Source organism: Theropithecus gelada, chromosome 9 (genome assembly GCF_003255815.1).
Source record: "Theropithecus gelada isolate Dixy chromosome 9, Tgel_1.0, whole genome shotgun sequence".
NCBI classification, from domain to species: Eukaryota; Metazoa; Chordata; class Mammalia; order Primates; family Cercopithecidae; genus Theropithecus; species Theropithecus gelada.
Window position 1 is genome coordinate 60695401 of NC_037677.1, and position 16339 is coordinate 60711739.

The window sequence follows — 16339 nt, forward strand, 5'->3', positions numbered from 1 at the left end:
GTTAGCTTCTAAGGGAGTTTGTCTGATTTCTTTTTGTTGGCTGCTGCATATATTTTAAATGAATGCTTTCATTTAAAACAGAACCAGCCTTTTCGGCAACATTGAAATACTTATGACTTTACCACCATACTGAAATTTAACTTTACATTTACTTTTTAGCGTTATCAAATGCAAACATTTCACAGTTACCTCAAGGAATTAAAAATTGTAGAGATACGACTAAAATATTAAAATACAAACATCAGATAAAGCTATATATGACATCCTGCTGGGGCTTATGGATTAAAAACATCCCCCAGTAGTTCCCTTGAGAGAGCACTGAAATCAAGAGATTTCAGGAAGTTTTTTTCTGGTGAAGCCCCTATATTTTAGAGATCAAGGGTCAGCAAACTTATTTTTTGTAAAGGGCCAGATAGTTATTATATTAGGCTTTGTGGACCATAGGGTGCTTGTTGCAACTACTCAGCCTTGCTGTTATGGTATGAAGGCAGCTATAGACAGCACATAAACACATGAGCTTGGTGGCACTGTTCCAATAAAAGTTTATTTACAAAACAAGGTGGTAGGCCGAGTGAGTAGCCCAGGAACTGTAGTTTACTGGCCCCTATTCTAGATGAAAACAGCAAGGAGCGAAGTGCTAGTCTGTAGTACCAGGCCCAGGACTCACAGCTAGCATTCCTTTTTTTTGGAGACAGAGTATTCTCGGTCTGTTGCCCAGGCTGGAGTGCAATGGCGCAATCTCGGCTCACTGCAACCTCCGCCTCCCCGGCTTAGCCTCCTGAGTAGCTGGGATCATAGGTGTGCACCACCATGCCTGGCTAATTTTCTTGTATTTTTAATAGAAATGGGTTTCACCATGTTAGCCAGGCTGGTCTCAAACTCCTGACTTCAGGTGATCTGCCCACCTCACCCTCCCAAAATGCTGGGATTACAGGTGTGAGCCACTGTGCCTGTCTCACAGCTAGCATTCTTAATAAACTGAGCAACTATCTATCTCCCTTTTTATGACAGCAAATGGGGAGAGAAATGGTAAGTAATTTTTACTTTGTTTTTTGTTATAAACCTAAAGAGAAGACTGAAATGTTTTCATCTGTTCGGTTTTATTCCTAAAGCAATAAAAAATTAAACATTTTTAGCCATGTGCAGAGGTGCACACCTGTAATCCCAGCTACTTGGGAGGCTGAGGTGGGAGGATCACTTGAGCCCAGGAGTTTGAGGCTGCAGTGTGCTGATTGCACCACTACACTCCAGCCTAGGTGATGTAGTGAGACACTTGTCTCTTAAAAAAATGAAATGTTTGGCTGAGAGTGGAGTGGTGGCTCACACCTGTAATCCCAGCACTTTGGGAGGCCAAGGTAGGGGGATCACTTGCGGTCAGAAGTTGAAGACCAGCCTGGGCAACCTGGAGAAACACTGTCTACTAAAAAAATACAAAAAATAGTTGGGTGTGGTGGCAGATGCCTGTAGTCCCAGTTACTCAGGAGGCTGAGGCAGGAGAGTCGACTGAACCCAGGAGGTAGAGGCTGCAGTGAGCTGAGATTGCACCACAGCACTCTAGCCTGGGCGATAGTGGGAGACTTCATCTCAAGAAAAAAAAAAAGTTTGAGAGAATCTAGCTGTGTAATACAATCATTAAGTACTAGTTAATAAATGTCCTATATCAGATTATGAGAAGGCAAATTCAGTAGAAGTTCTCAAACTTTCTGGGGTTCACACTGAACCCCAAGAATCAGAAATGCTCATGTTTCCTTTTTGTTCTTGTTTTTGGTGAGTTTCTCCCTAAGTCAACCTTGTGGGGTCTACTAGGTTGAACAGTGTTCCCTCAAAATTTATGCCCACCTGGAACTTGTGAATGTGACCAAGTTTGGAAATAGGGTCTTCACAGATGAATCAAGGTAAAGTCACACTAGATTAGGGTGGGCCCTAAATTCAGCAACTAGTATCTTTATAAGAAGAGGGAACCCTGGACACAGACACACAGGGAGGAAAGCCATGTAAAGACAGAGGCAGGCTGGGTGTGTGGCTCATGCCTGTAGTCCCAGCACTTTGGGAGGCTGAGGTGGGAGGATCACTTGAGCCTCAGGGTTTGAGACCAGTCTGGCCAACATAGTAACACCCTATCTCTACAAAATAAAAAATTTAGCAGGGCGTAGTGGCATGCGCCTGTAGTTGCAGCTGCTCAGGAGGCTGAGGTGAGATGATCACTTAAGCCCAGGAGGTTGAGGCTGCAGTGAGCTGTGCTCTGCACTCCAGCCTGGGCAACAGAGTGAGACCCTGTCTTTAAAAAAAAAAAAAAAGGCCAGGTGCAGTGGCTCACGCCCGTAATCACAGCACTTTGGGAGGCTGAGGTGGGCAGATCACTTGAGGTCAGGAGTTCAAGACCAGCCTGGCCAAGATGGCGATACCTCGTCTCTACTAAAAATACAAAAATTAGCTGGGCGTGGTGGTGGGCACCTGTAGTCCCAGCTACTGGGGAGGCTGAGGCAGGAGGATTGCTTGAACCCAGTAGGCAGGGGTTGCAGTGAGCTGAGATCGCGCCATCGCACTCCACCCTAGGTGACGGAGCAAGACTCCGTCTCAAAAAAAAAAACAAATTGGGAGTGATGCAGCTGCAAGCCAAGGAACACCAGGGATCACAGGTGGTCACCAGAATCCAGGAAGAGACAAAAAGATTCTTCCCTAGACCCTGCAAAGGGAGCATAGCTCTGCTGACACCTTGATTTTTGAACTTTTCGTCTCTGGAACTGTGAGGAAAAAATTTCTGCTGTTTTAAGGCACCTAGTTGTTGGTCATTTCTTAAGTCCTAAGAAACTAATACAGAGGTCTTGGTATTGATTATCCTTACCACTCTTCTCATAGAAGAAAAATTTTGCAGTGCTTTAGCCTGCTGTGGTTCAGGGGTCATGAGTTGGGACAAGTGTGCTGTAAACACCACCATCCCAAAAACTTCCAGGATGTGGGGTCCCTGGTTACTTCCCCAGGCTCTCCAAGCGCTCTTGCCACAAAGCAGATTATGTGGGGTCGAGCTCCCAGCCTACAAATGGGGAAGGTCAGTGCATGACCCCATTGCTGATAAGACTAGTAAATGCACAATAAATGGTAGGTAGGATCAGCATTTAAAACACCAGTAGAAAGAAAAAGTCCTAAACTGGGTGCAGTGGTGTGCACTTGTAGTCCCAGCTACTTGGGAGGCTAAGGCAGGATTGCTTGAGTGCAGGAGTTCCAAGTCTAGTCTGGCCAACATGGCAAGAGCCTGCTTCTGAAAAAAATTTTTTATTAAAAGTCCCAACCCACTCATCCATCAGGATTCATCATAATCTGAGACCACTTTTGATGTAATTCCAGAAGAAAAGGGTTACACAATGAAGTTATGCTTATCTGATACGCACTGGGATTTAATATTCTTGCTTGTGGTCAGACATATCTAAGTGTTAAATTGCTTAGAATTTGTGATTTCCGTATAAGACATTAAAGAATAGGCATCAGGGACTAGTGAGAATTTGAACAAAATGTATTTATAACACTTTTTATTGTTGGAAACTCAACTTTTATTCTGAGTTAAGCCTCTAGATAAAGTCTTAAGTCTGCCAAACTAGTATTCCCCCACGTTTTCTTTCCCCAACTATCAAGACCATTCTAGGAAGTATGTCACTCTACCAAAAATGATTGAGTTGTGTTGGGCCTGGAGAAAAAGTCGGGCAAAAGGAGCCTTTCTTGTGGCTGCTGATAGTTAGGTTCATCCACCACCGCACTTTGAGCTCGAGTAGAGTCGCCACGGGGTTTCTGCAGAGGAGACAGAAGTTACAGAAACAGTGAAAACTATCTCTAGTGTGGTATGTAGTTAAAAACCCTATTGACCATGGCAGATATGATAAGTGCAGGCCAAACAGCTCCAATTCCACGTCATAAATTATCACACTGTTTGTACTTTTGACAAAACACAGTATAAATCAAGATCAGGGCACAGATCCTGCAGAATTACTGCCCATGAGGTTGTATGGTAAGTACATGGAGAGGCAATAAGAAAGAAACATACCGTCTGTCTTTGTGGCCCCACAGTGCTCACATGTTCCACTTCAGCTGTGCCAATAGGTGGTAGCAGATTATTTCGACTCAGGGGCATTGGTGAGGGAGAGGAGAGCGAGTCGGCTGCCACTGGGCTGCAGATACCACCAACAAACACCAAGGTATGAAAGCATGAAGTTATAACAATACCAGCAAATTGATTAGAAATCAGATAAATGAAGCAGATGAGTTTAATGTGCACAGAAAGCTTTAGGCTGCCTATGTTTTTAAGTAGAGATCTCAGGATTTTTGGAAAATTAGTTTTTAAAATAGTGTTTTCTGATTTTGTTTTGAAGCTCCATACTCTGGGTATACAACAGAAGCTGACCTTTTCTCTCCCACAGAACTGGAATAAAACATTTGTCCTTATCTGGTATTGCACTTCTCTGCTGATTTAGATTTGTAAATTCCCAGCTGATGATGGAATTCTTGACAGTTCTGGACCTTCTGGTTATCCTTCTCCCTAATAACCATAGTTCTCGGGTAAAGTTCCTAAACCTTCATTCCCTTCAGTAGGATCTGGAGCAGCTTGCAGTATTCCTCATCCTTAAGACAGTAATTGAAACTGAATGATAATTTCATGCCCCAGAAGTAATAAAGCAACTTACTTTTCAACTTTGAAAAAAAGTACTGTAAGAAGGAATGAGAGATTAATCATACATCAAGACTACTCATCCCCAAATGAATGAATTTATAGCTCTGTTGGTATAGATATATCTACATCCACATAATAATGCTTAACTTGGAAGCTGAATTGAAAACACTGCTGTGGCCTTATTATTTCATACCTTTGAGGATATTTTTAGAAACTAATCATTCTAAGACATTTTGTGAATCAACAGCTAAAAGAATTATATGTTTAAAATTGGTTCCTAGGTATTTTTTGCATGATGAGGCTCAGAGTGTGTAGTGAATGAAGGGTGGGAAAGGAGATTAATTTTAGTGTCACTTCCTAGGAAGTGGTAAGGGATATTTTTCCTGGTATGTAAGCAACTTCTTATCTGAGGTTTATAAAGTTTTCATTGTCAATGGAATAAACGGATCCCAATGGTGCAGAAAAACCTTAAAGGGGAATTAACTTATTTTGGAGTGAATTTCACTAAATATGTTCCCACCACGGAAAATGTTTGATTAAATAAATAGGTTCTTTATTCCTTTTGTAACCCCAATATAGTATTCTAGCCAACATTTTATTTTTACAAATAGACATAGAACTCTTTAGCTAGATCAACAGAAAGATTCAGTATCTATTTCATTAAAATTTAACCCCTGCTGGGTGCAGTGGCTCACGCCTGTAATCTCGGCACTTTGGGAGACTGAGGCAGGCAGATTGCTTGAGCTCAGGAGTTTGAAACCAGCCTAGGCAACATGACAAGACCCCTGTCTCTACTAATAACACACAAAAAAAACCTGGCATGGTGGCACCACGCGCCTGTGGTCCCGGCTACTTGGCAGGCTGGGGTGGGAGAACCACTTGAGCCCAGAAGTTGAGGCTGCAGTGAGCCATGATCATGCCACTGCACTCCAGCCTGGGCGACAGGAGTGAGACTCTACCTTAAAAAATAAAATAAATTTTAACCCCACTAAAAAATTTTCTATTGGATCTAAACCCATGGGCAATCTGTCATAAGACTACTTAATGATTAGTTTCTAGGCATAGATTTCAGTCTTATGTTTAAATTAACTCTGTATGTAAACTGAATTAGTTTTACCACGGTTTCCAGAAGTTCTGCTTTTGAAACCTACACTCGGGCTCCTCTGAGGATTTCTTCCATAGGTCTTGGTGTTCCAGCACGTGAATGGCTCGTGCTGATCGGATGAAGGGTTCGTGGCGGTGGATTGCGTCTCCTGGTGGACTGCGCTGTATATGACAGAGATGATGTACTAAACTCCACAGCTTGATTTGGCCAATTTCGAGTTGAAAGGATGGTACTGGACCCAGGCCTCATAAGCAGCTTGTCATCAAGATCTCTAGTAGCCAAATCAGAAACCCACAATGAAGTAAAGATCACTATGTCAGGAAGACAAGACTCACGGGGTAAAAAGCCTTAGACTAGAAACTACACTTAGGGGGAAATAAAGCAAAAATTAAAACCTTTCAATAAGTAACACTAGTTTCCAGATGGTACTCTAGCTAAGGTGTGAGAATCTATTCATTATTTCAATCATAATTTACTAGAATGGACATTTGGGAAAGCAAGTCCGTTATCCACCTGTCATCACAGTCACTTTTAGTCACCAGTGAAGGCAAGCCTGAAGGACACCTACTACAAAATGCTTCCCAAAAATTGCCACAGGCTGATTCTTACTCTGTCTGAGGCATTCTTTTGTGCTGAAAGATTGTCACCAGAAAGACAACTGAAAGACAGATACTGCTGCTTGGGAGCAGTTGTGGCACCAGTGTGGCTCCCACTGTAGAGACTGAAGTGCTGAGCAAGTTGGAGGGTCTTGTGCTGCCCAGAGCCAGAGCTGTGGGACCACAGTAGCCCCATCTGCATCAATAACTGAACTACAACCCTCTTCTGTAAGTCATCCAGTAAATAAAATACCACACCTAAACAGTTGAGTAGCTTAAATACTGGCCTACAGATTCAGGTGTATTTTGTATTTTTTTTTTTTTAAAGCAAGTGACTATTTAAAGACATCTAAGAGTGTCTGCACAATTAAATGGAAGAAAAGTGAATAAAGCAGCTAAGCTCTGCCGTTTGCTCCTACAGCTTTCAGCAAGTTCCTCAACCTTTCAGTCCACTTTGGTGTCCTCTAGTGCAAAACATGGCACCGTGCTTGGAGGACTATGAAGGGATGCTCCCCATCAAGGAATAGGGCTAAACCTGGAGACTGTTCTGGTCTTCCTGCCTCTGTAGCAATTCACTTATGCCTTCTTTTTTTTTTTTTTAAACACACCCTAACTGCTTTCTAATTACAAAAGGTTTAGGCTTTAGCTGCCCTATGTTCACCTTTATTTTGTTCTATGAACTTCTGGATTTGATTGTCATCTCTAGCTAGGTGACTTTTAGATCAGTCTCCAGATCCGACCTCTTCCACATTTCCAGTGATATGGCCCATCACTGAAAACACCCCAAAAGAAACCCATCTTTTCTAACACAGGCTTCTCTCAAGCTTGAAATCTGAGATAACTTTGATTCCTCTATTTCTATAGAATTTCACTTATTTGACGATATCTCCCAAAATAGCTCATTCCTTTCTCACCCTGTGTGGCTGCACAAGTGCAGACCCTTAGTAGCTTGCGCGTGGATTCCTGCATTGACCCCTTACCTTCAGTTCCTTCCACTCCATCCATTTACACTGCTGTGAAATCGATCTTTCAGATTCCTGATTTAAATATATGTGCTCCCAAACCAAAACTCATACATTGTTGGAAGGAGTGTAAAATGGTACAACTCCTTTGAGAAACCATATGGCAGTTTCCTATGAAACTGAACATATACCTGTCCTAGGAACCTTTCATTTCTAGGTATCAACTCAAGAGAAACGAAACTGTAAAACCACAAAAAAGACCTATACAAGAATATTTAGAGTACCTTTATGTATAATACCTCTAACCTGGAAATGACCTGTGTTAATTAACAGGAGAGCAGGTAGATAAATCGTGTGTATTCTTACAACAGAATACTCCTCAGCAAGGGAGGAGGTCATACATAACATGGATGATCCCAAAAACACGGCACTCAAAACCCTCCACAATCTGGTCCTAACATTCATTATTAGTTCCATAGTCATTTCTTTCCCGCTAACCATACCATGGCCTATTAATTTTAGAAGATTGTCAGCTATCTTTGATCACAAGCATTAAAGTTCTGACCTATCTTCCATTCTTCTATCTCAAAAATGATCTTTCCAAAGTATTTTGTATTTTCTTATCTCCAAACCTTTCCCCATATCATTCCTCCTACCTAGAATTCCCTTGCTGCTCTCCTTTGCTTATCTGAAGCCCCATCTTTCAAGGACAAGTTCAAAACCTACACTTACACCAGAATGCTTTGGGGCTGTCATAGCACTCATTCTGGACAGCACACACATGGCACTCAGTTACAAAAGTGCCATATGGTTAGGTGTCTTTTTACCCATGTATGTCTTCTCTTTCCAGTTATATTATCAGCCCCCTGATGGTGGAGAACATGTCCCTTGGATGTTTTACTCCACAGGAGTTTTTGTGGTTGCTTGGTCGGCACTCAGTACATGCATACTGATAAACTGATTTTGCTTTCCCTCTATTTCCCTTTTACACTGTATAGTCTGAAAATGTTGAACTTCTTACAGGAGCTTGTCCATTAGGGAGAGATTTCTTGGCTGTAGAGGCATCCCATGAACCAAGAGACCATTCACATTTGGCTGATGACTGCTTGCTTGACAGAGACTCATCTACATGTTGAAAGAAGACAATACTCATGATCGGTTGGAGAAGACACCTGTTTGGTTTTCCAACTTTGCCAAAAGTTAATATTTCCAATTTGGTTATTTATACTTTTTCCCCATGCTTTAATTTTTGTAACATCTTGGGGCCCTTAGCTGGGGCCCCAAGTCAACTGTCCATGTGATAGGGTCCCTCCTTTCCTCTCCATTCCTAAATGACAGCAGGTAGGGGAAGCCTGATCAATCTGGATGAAAACAGTAGCCCTCTCATGGGGAGTGAGGACCTTTGTTGTTGTTATTGTTTACATTAAAATAGAGAAAACTCAGACAAAATATGGAACAATAATAGAAAATAGTAAGGGGAAACTCTAACTTACTCTCCTTCATCATCACATAATCCTGCACTCTGCAAACTAGTCCTCTTTCACTACCTGTGGAGCAGGTCAGCCCTCAATGAAAACCTAAATCCTAAAGACTCTGTACTAGGAGGTAAGCTTATCTGTTCTAATTTTAGCAGGATGTAATGTTTCTTTGACTGGCATTGCCCCCCTAGAGCCCTGCTTGTTTTCTCAGGTCATCAGCTCATTGCCTTTTCTGGCAATCTCCGCTGCCACAGAATGTATTTTCCTTCCTCTTTCTCTTCAGAATGTTTGAGTTAACTCTTCTCCTTCCGTAGGTCATCAGTGACCAGAATGTCTAACTATTCAGGGCTTAAGTTACTAAACCACAGCCACAACAGTTCAACATGCAGAAGTGCTTTACTACCACGAAGGGAACATTAATTTACCTGGTTCATCCCTGGTGTGATGACTTACGAGCCTTCCTAATTTTCTCTTCTTTTTTTTTTTTTTTTTTTGAGACGGAGTCTCGCTCTGTCACCCAGGTTGGAGTGCAGTGGCGTAATCTCGGCTCACTGCTACCTCTGCCTCCCAGGTTCAAGTGATTCTCCTGCCTCAGCCTCCAGAGCAGCTGGCACTACAGGTGCCTGCCACCATGCCCAGCTAATTTTTGTATTTTTAGTATAGATGAGGTTTCACCATATTGGCCAGGCTGGTCTTGAACTCCTGGCCTCAAGTGACCCGCCAACCTTGGCCTAATTTTCTTTTTAAATACCTGTTTTGTAAATCCAGCTGCACAACATCTGGCCAATATACCAACACCTTTCTCTCTCTTTTTTTTTTCCCCCAAAAGTAACACCAGGAAACTGTTGTGTAGGAACTGAGATACATAAATCATTACACAGGGATAAGACCAACCTCATCTGCCTCCTGCAAGAAATACTATCTTTGTGCTTGTTCAGACTCACTTGAAATAGCTTTTCTCTTTGTTTTTGTTTGATGTTTACACCTGGTTTATGAGTACTAAACATCCAAAAGGCAAAAAAGTTAACAGATTTAAATATTAAAAAACAAAAACAGGCTGGGTATGGTGGCTAATCAGGAGGCTGAGGTGGGAAGGTGGCTTGAGCCCAGGAATTTGAGACCAGCCTGGGCAACACAGTGAGACTCCTGTCTCTAAAAAACAAACAGGGACAGGGTGCGGTGGCTCATGCCTTTAATCCCAGCACTTTGGGAGGCTGAGGTAGGCGGATCACATGAGGCCAGGAGTTCGAGACGGGCCTGGCCAACATGGTGAAACTCTGTCTCTACTAAAAATACAGAAATCAGCCGAGTGTGGTGGTGCACATCTGTAATCCCAGGTACTCCGGAGGCTGAGGCATGAGAACTGCTTGAACCTGGGAGGTGGAGGTTGCAGTGAACTGAGATCATGCCACTGCACTCCAGCCTGGGTGACAGAGCAAGACTCTGTCTCAAAAAACTGGGGAGAAAAAAAAAACAAAAAAAAAAACAGGGTGGGCCAAGTTGATGGAAAAAGGAAGGAAAAACTCAAAAGGAAGGAGACATTCCAAGGACAATGTCAAGGCTGTGAGAATCTAAGATGAGTCATTTTTATCATAAGGGTATCCTCCACTCTTCCTAAAACAGACTTAGGCTGACCACGTGGTTGATTCTAGGTTGCACAACTTATGGATGCCTCCTCAGAAGAGCTGACTGAGAAGTATTTATCAACTCTAATTTGCTATTAATATTTTTTTTTTTTTGAGACAGAGTCTAGCTCTGCCGCCCAGGCTGGAGTGCAGTGGCCGGATCTCAGCTCACTGCAAGCTCCGCCTCCCGGGTTCACGCCATTCTCCTGCCTCAGCCTCCCGAGTAGCTGGGACTACAGACGCCCGCCACCTCGCCCGGCTAGTTTTTTGTATTTTTTAGTAGAGACGGGGTTTCACCGGGTTAGCCAGGATGGTCTCGATCTCCTGACCTTGTGATCCGCCCGTCTCGGCCTCCCAAAGTGCTGGGATTACAGGCTTGAGCCACCGCGCCCGGCCGCTATTAATATTTTAAACTGAAACTGACCAATGCAAAGAGTCACTGGATTATTATGATAAACATATAACTCTACTAAAACATATTCAGTCAGAAATCATACAAGTAAGGCAAACAACTCTGAGCAAATTTCCTCTGGTGAGAGTAGCCCTGTGGTCTCCAACTGATCCCTCCGAGGCTTACCGGATTTGAGGTAATGGACAGCACCTTAGACTGTGGCACTCGTGGTAACACCAAAGGATGTGGTTCACTCAGCACACATGAACTTTCTGAATTGGGTCTGGTAATTGCAACATCACTCTCATCATCTGGGCAAAGGAACAGAATATATTATCCATGGATAATCTTCTGGCCCACAGCAACAGTATTGTGAAAAGATCTCTCCTGAGAATTCATAATCTCAAACAAGGCTTCACTTACCTTTGCAGCCCAATTTTATACCACCTGCATGGTTCAAAAAACCCCTCCACCCAAGACTAGTTGAAAGTGGTTTCCCAGGCTGATGATGCCTACTGGTACCTGGCGGAAGGAGAAAAAGATCTCTAGGGCACAGTTGTCCCACACACCTTTGGAGTTGATGGAAATGTTTTACAACTGTGCTGTCCAGTGTGGCAGCAGCCACCACCCTCCTGTAGCTATAGAGCATTTAGAATGTGGCTAGGGAGTGAGGAACTGATTAACTTACAGCCAAATGTGGCTGATGTCTACTCTATTGGACAGTGTAGCTCTAGGGAAACCTTCATTAATCCAGATCTCAATTCCCACAGGTAAAGTTATGAGATTAGAAACCATTGTTAAGAATCACATCCACGAAGAAACAAGGCATCTTGAAAAAAAGCAAGCAGAAACAACATAATCAGATCAGTAAGGACTTCAGAAATTGGAATTGACAGATGTAGAATGTAAAACAAAAGCAGAAATAGAAAATACGACTAAGAACAAGACACCATAAAAATGACCAAGCAGGCTGGGCATGGTGGCTGACATCTGTAATCCCAGCACTTTGGGAGGCTGAGGCAGATTGCTTGAGGCCAGTAGTTCAAGACCAGCTTGGGCAACATAAGGAGACCCCCATCTCTACAAAAAAAAAATTAAAATTAGCTGGGCATGGTGGCATATGCCCTTGGTCCCAGCTACTTGGGAAGCTGAGGTGGGAGGACAGCTTCAGCCCAAGTGATTGAGGCTGTAGTGAGCTCTGATGGCCCCACTGCGCTCCAGCCTGGGCAACAGAGTGAAACCGTGTTTCAATAAATAAAAATACAAAATATTTTTCTTCATTAATGTAGACTGTAAAACTATCTTAAAAGTTAAAATGATTATAAAAACAAGTTATAAATATATGATTACATTTCACCAGAGTTTTATACACTTTGAGGTTACAGTTCACAGCCCTATTGTATATATTGCAAACCTGCATGCAGTTAGGCTTTTCTCCTCACACAACGGTTGGGAAAGTTGCTCTAATAATAGAGATAGGGGCCGGGCGCGGTGGCTCACGCCTGTAATCCCAGCACTTTGGGAGGCCGAGGCGGGTGGATCACAAGGTCAGGAGATCGAGACCACGGTGAAACCCTGTCTCTACTAAGAATACAAAAAATTAGCCGGGCACGGTGGCGGGCGCCTGTAGTCCCAGCTACTCAGGAGGCTGAGGTAGGAGAATGGCGGGAACCCCGGAGGCGGAGCTTGCAGTGAGCCGAGATCGCGCCACTGCACTCCAGCCAGGGGGACACAGCGAGACTCCGCCTCAAAAAAAAAAAAAAAAAAAAAAAGAGATAGGTTTGTACCAGCACCTGTCAGTTTGTTCTAACAACAATGAACCAACTGGTCTGTAACAAAGCCAAAACTGCAAGTGTTCTCTTTCTATAATTCCAGTTATTCTAATAAAAAGTAATGACAATAGCTAACATTTATTGAGCTCTTAAATATTCCAGGAACTACTCTATATACTTTCATGTAACTGGTTTATTTCTTAAACAATCCTATGAAATAGATATTAGTATTTATACTCATTTTATAGATAAACTGAGGCTCAAAGAAGTTAAGCAACTAGCCAAGAATCTAAATAAAGTTAGTGTCAGAGCCAGTGGTCAAGCCCAGGTTGTCTGGCAACAAAGTCGGTATCTTTTTTTTTTTTTTTTGAGACGGAGTCTCGCTCTGTTGCCCAGGCTGGAATGTGGTGGCGCAAGCTCTGCTCACTGCAAGCTCCACCTCCCGTGTTCACGCCATTCTCCTGCCTCAGCCTCCCAAGTAGCTTGGACTACAGGTGCCCAATGCCACGCCCGGCTAATTTTTGTATTTTTAGTAGAGACGGGGTTTCACCATGTTAGCCAGGATGGTCTTGATCTCCTGACCTCGTGATCCACCCACCTTGGCCTCCCAAAATGCTGGGATTACAGGCGTGAACCACCGTGCCCGGCCCGAAGTCTGTACTTTCAATCATTATATGACACTGCTTCTCATGGGGATCATGTTGTAGAGCAGGGTTGGCAAACTATAGCCCATGGGTCAAATCGGGCCTACTACTTAAAAAAAAATTATTATGGTAAAATACACATAACTTACCATTTTACCATTTTACACTCATGTTACTTGACAACAGGGATACCTTCTGAGAATGGCATTATTAGGTGATTTTGTTGTTGTGTGAATGTCTAAGTGTATTCACACAAACCTAGGTGGTACAGCCTATTACGCACCTAAGCTAAATGGTTTAGCCTGCTGCTCCTAGGCACAGGCCTGTACAGCATGTTACTGTACTGATTACTGGAGGCAACTATAACACAATGGTAAGTATTTGTATATTTAAACAAGCCTGAACATAGAAAGAGTACAATAAAATTATGGTACAAAAGACAAAAATGGTACACTGGTATAGGTTACTTAACCATGAATGGAGCTCACAGGAATGAAAGTTGCTCTGAGTGAGTCACTGAGTGAGTGGTGAGTGAATGTGAAGGCCTAGGTCATTACTGTACTGTCTATAAACACTGTACACTTTGGTTATACTACAATTTTTAAAATTTCTTTTTCTTCAATAAATTACCTTTAGTTGTACTTTTTGACTTTATAAATTTATTTTTTTAACTCTTTGATCCTTTTGAAATAACAGCTTAAGACACAAAACACTGTACAACTGTACAAAAATATTTTTATTTCCTTATTCTATGAGGTTTGCCTATTTTTAAATTAATTTTTACTGTTTAATCTTTTTGTTAAAATCTAAGACACAAACACACACATTAGCCTAGGCCTATATAGGGTCAGGATCATCAATATCACTGTCTTCCACCTACCGATCCTGTCCCACCGGAAGATCTTCAAAGGGTGTGTAACACACATGGAGCTGTCATCTCCTGTGATAACAATGCCTTCTTCTGGAATACCTCCTGAAGGACCTACCTGAGGCTATTTTACAGTTAACTTTAAAAAACATGGTAGGAGAACACTCTAAAATAATGATAAAAATATAGTATATATATAAACCAGTAATATAATCGTTTATTATGAAGTATATGTACTGTACATAATTGTTTACACTGTATGTTTATATGACTGGCAGTGCAGTAGGTTTGTTTATATTAGCATCACCACAAACACATCAACACATCAGTAATGAGTTGTGCTTTGACTTTATGACAGCTACAATATCATTAGGTGATAGGAGTTTTTCAGCTCCATTATAATCTTACAAGACCATCATATATGTGGTCCAACGTTGACCAAAATGTCATTATGCCACACATGACTGTATACAGTTCAGCAGCATTAGTTACATTCATCATGATGTGCAACACTTACCTCTAGTTAAATAACTTTTTATCACCCCAAAAAGAAACCCCATACGAATGCCTGTTTTTGAAAATAACGTTGTGGCTGGGCGTGGTGGCTCACACCTGTAATCCCAGCACTTTGGGAGGCCAAGGTGGGTGGATCACCTGAGGTCGGGAGTTTGAGACCAGCCTGGCCAACATGGTGAAACCCCATCTCTACTAAAAATACAAAAATTAGCTGGGGGTGGTGGCGGGCTTCTGTAATCAGAGCTACGTGGGAGGCTGAGGCAGGAGAACCACTTGAACTCAGGAGGCAGAGGTTGCAGTGAGCCAAGATCACACCACTGCACTCCAACCTGGGCAACACAGCTAGACTCTGTCTCAAAAAAAAAAAGAATAAAAAAAAGTAATAATCATTTGTTTATTCTCATAGTGGTATAATATTCCATTGTATGAATATATCACGTTCTACTGTTGATGGACATGTGGGTAGTTTCTGATGTATGTTTTCTAGCATATAGTGATATTTATGAACATTCTTGCACATATCTTTTGGCGAACATATGTACTGAGTATATACTACTGTACACAGCGAAGCCCAATCATTTACATCTTATTTATGACTGCTTTCATGCTACAAGGGCAGAGTTGAGTAGTTGCAACGGAGACTGTATGGTTGTCAAAGACGAACCATAGTCTTGTATAGTCAAAGACTATACACCGGCCTCTGTATAGACAGTAGTTTCCTGACCCCTGTTTTAAGGTATTTCAGTCAACCTACTAAAGGCCAATTAGAGATCCTCCAGCTCCATTTCATAATGTCTTGTTTTTAGACTTTAGTCTCAAAATTACAGTTATAATACAATAAAATAATCTTAATGTATGAATGCACAGAAAAATAAAAGAATATTAATTCACAGCCCAACACTGGTAAATTGTGAAAGGTGAAATAAGATTTTATCTGGTACACGGTGGTTGATATACTGAAACCAGGAGTTCCTTTGTTTATTACCAGGGTTTATTATTATGGGAGTCTGGGTATGACTCTGGACTTTTTTTTTTTTTTTTTGAGAGGGAGTCTCACTCTGTCGCCCAGGCTGGAGTGCAGTGGCCGGATCTCAGTTCACTGCAAGCTCCGCCTCCTGGGTTCACGCCATTCTCCTGCCTCAGCCTCCCAAGTAGCTGGGACTACAGGTGCCCGCCACCTCGCCCGGCTAGTTTTTTGTATTTTTTAGTAGAGACGGGGTTTCACCACGTTAGCCAAGATGGTCTCAATCTCCTGACCTCGTGATCTGCCCATCTCGGCCTCCCAAAGTGCTGGGATTATAGGCTTGAGCCACCGCGCCCGGCCTACTCTGGACTTTTAATTACTACCTGTCCCGTGTCTCAAAAAAATTAACCTCATATAATATAAACTGGTTCATTTTAAAGAGAGTGCTAGTCCTGTTCTCTAATACAAGCTTTAGAAAACAAAAACAAAAACAAAACCTAACACACATACAACATAGTGGCTTAAAAATAAACCCACGAAGACCACACATCAAGGGTGGCAAATGTGGAACAACTGGAATTCACACAATACTGGAGAGGCTGTAAGTAGGTATAACCACTTTGAAAATTCTTTTGGCCGTATCCACTGAAGTTAGAATAGCATATCCTCTGACCTAGCAATTCTACCCATATGTATCTAGTACTTAAGTTCATCAAAAGACATATACAAAAATATTCATAATAGCATTATATTCTAGA

The 16339-nt window shown here is 42.2% G+C and overlaps 1 protein-coding gene across 1 annotated transcript in view; it reads right to left on the minus strand.

Annotated features, from left to right (window-relative positions):
* Nucleotides 1-16339, minus strand: part of FAM149B1 (family with sequence similarity 149 member B1) — an 82162-nt gene that overhangs the window by 3098 nt on the left and 62725 nt on the right. Inside the window, exons 8-12 of the mRNA XM_025397524.1 lie at nucleotides 11004-11128; nucleotides 8345-8448; nucleotides 5812-6036; nucleotides 4037-4160; nucleotides 3658-3783 (exon numbers count right to left, since the gene is read on the minus strand). Of these exons, the coding sequence (XP_025253309.1) occupies nucleotides 3658-3783; nucleotides 4037-4160; nucleotides 5812-6036; nucleotides 8345-8448; nucleotides 11004-11128 (704 nt within the window). The remainder of the gene's footprint in view (nucleotides 1-3657; nucleotides 3784-4036; nucleotides 4161-5811; nucleotides 6037-8344; nucleotides 8449-11003; nucleotides 11129-16339) is intronic.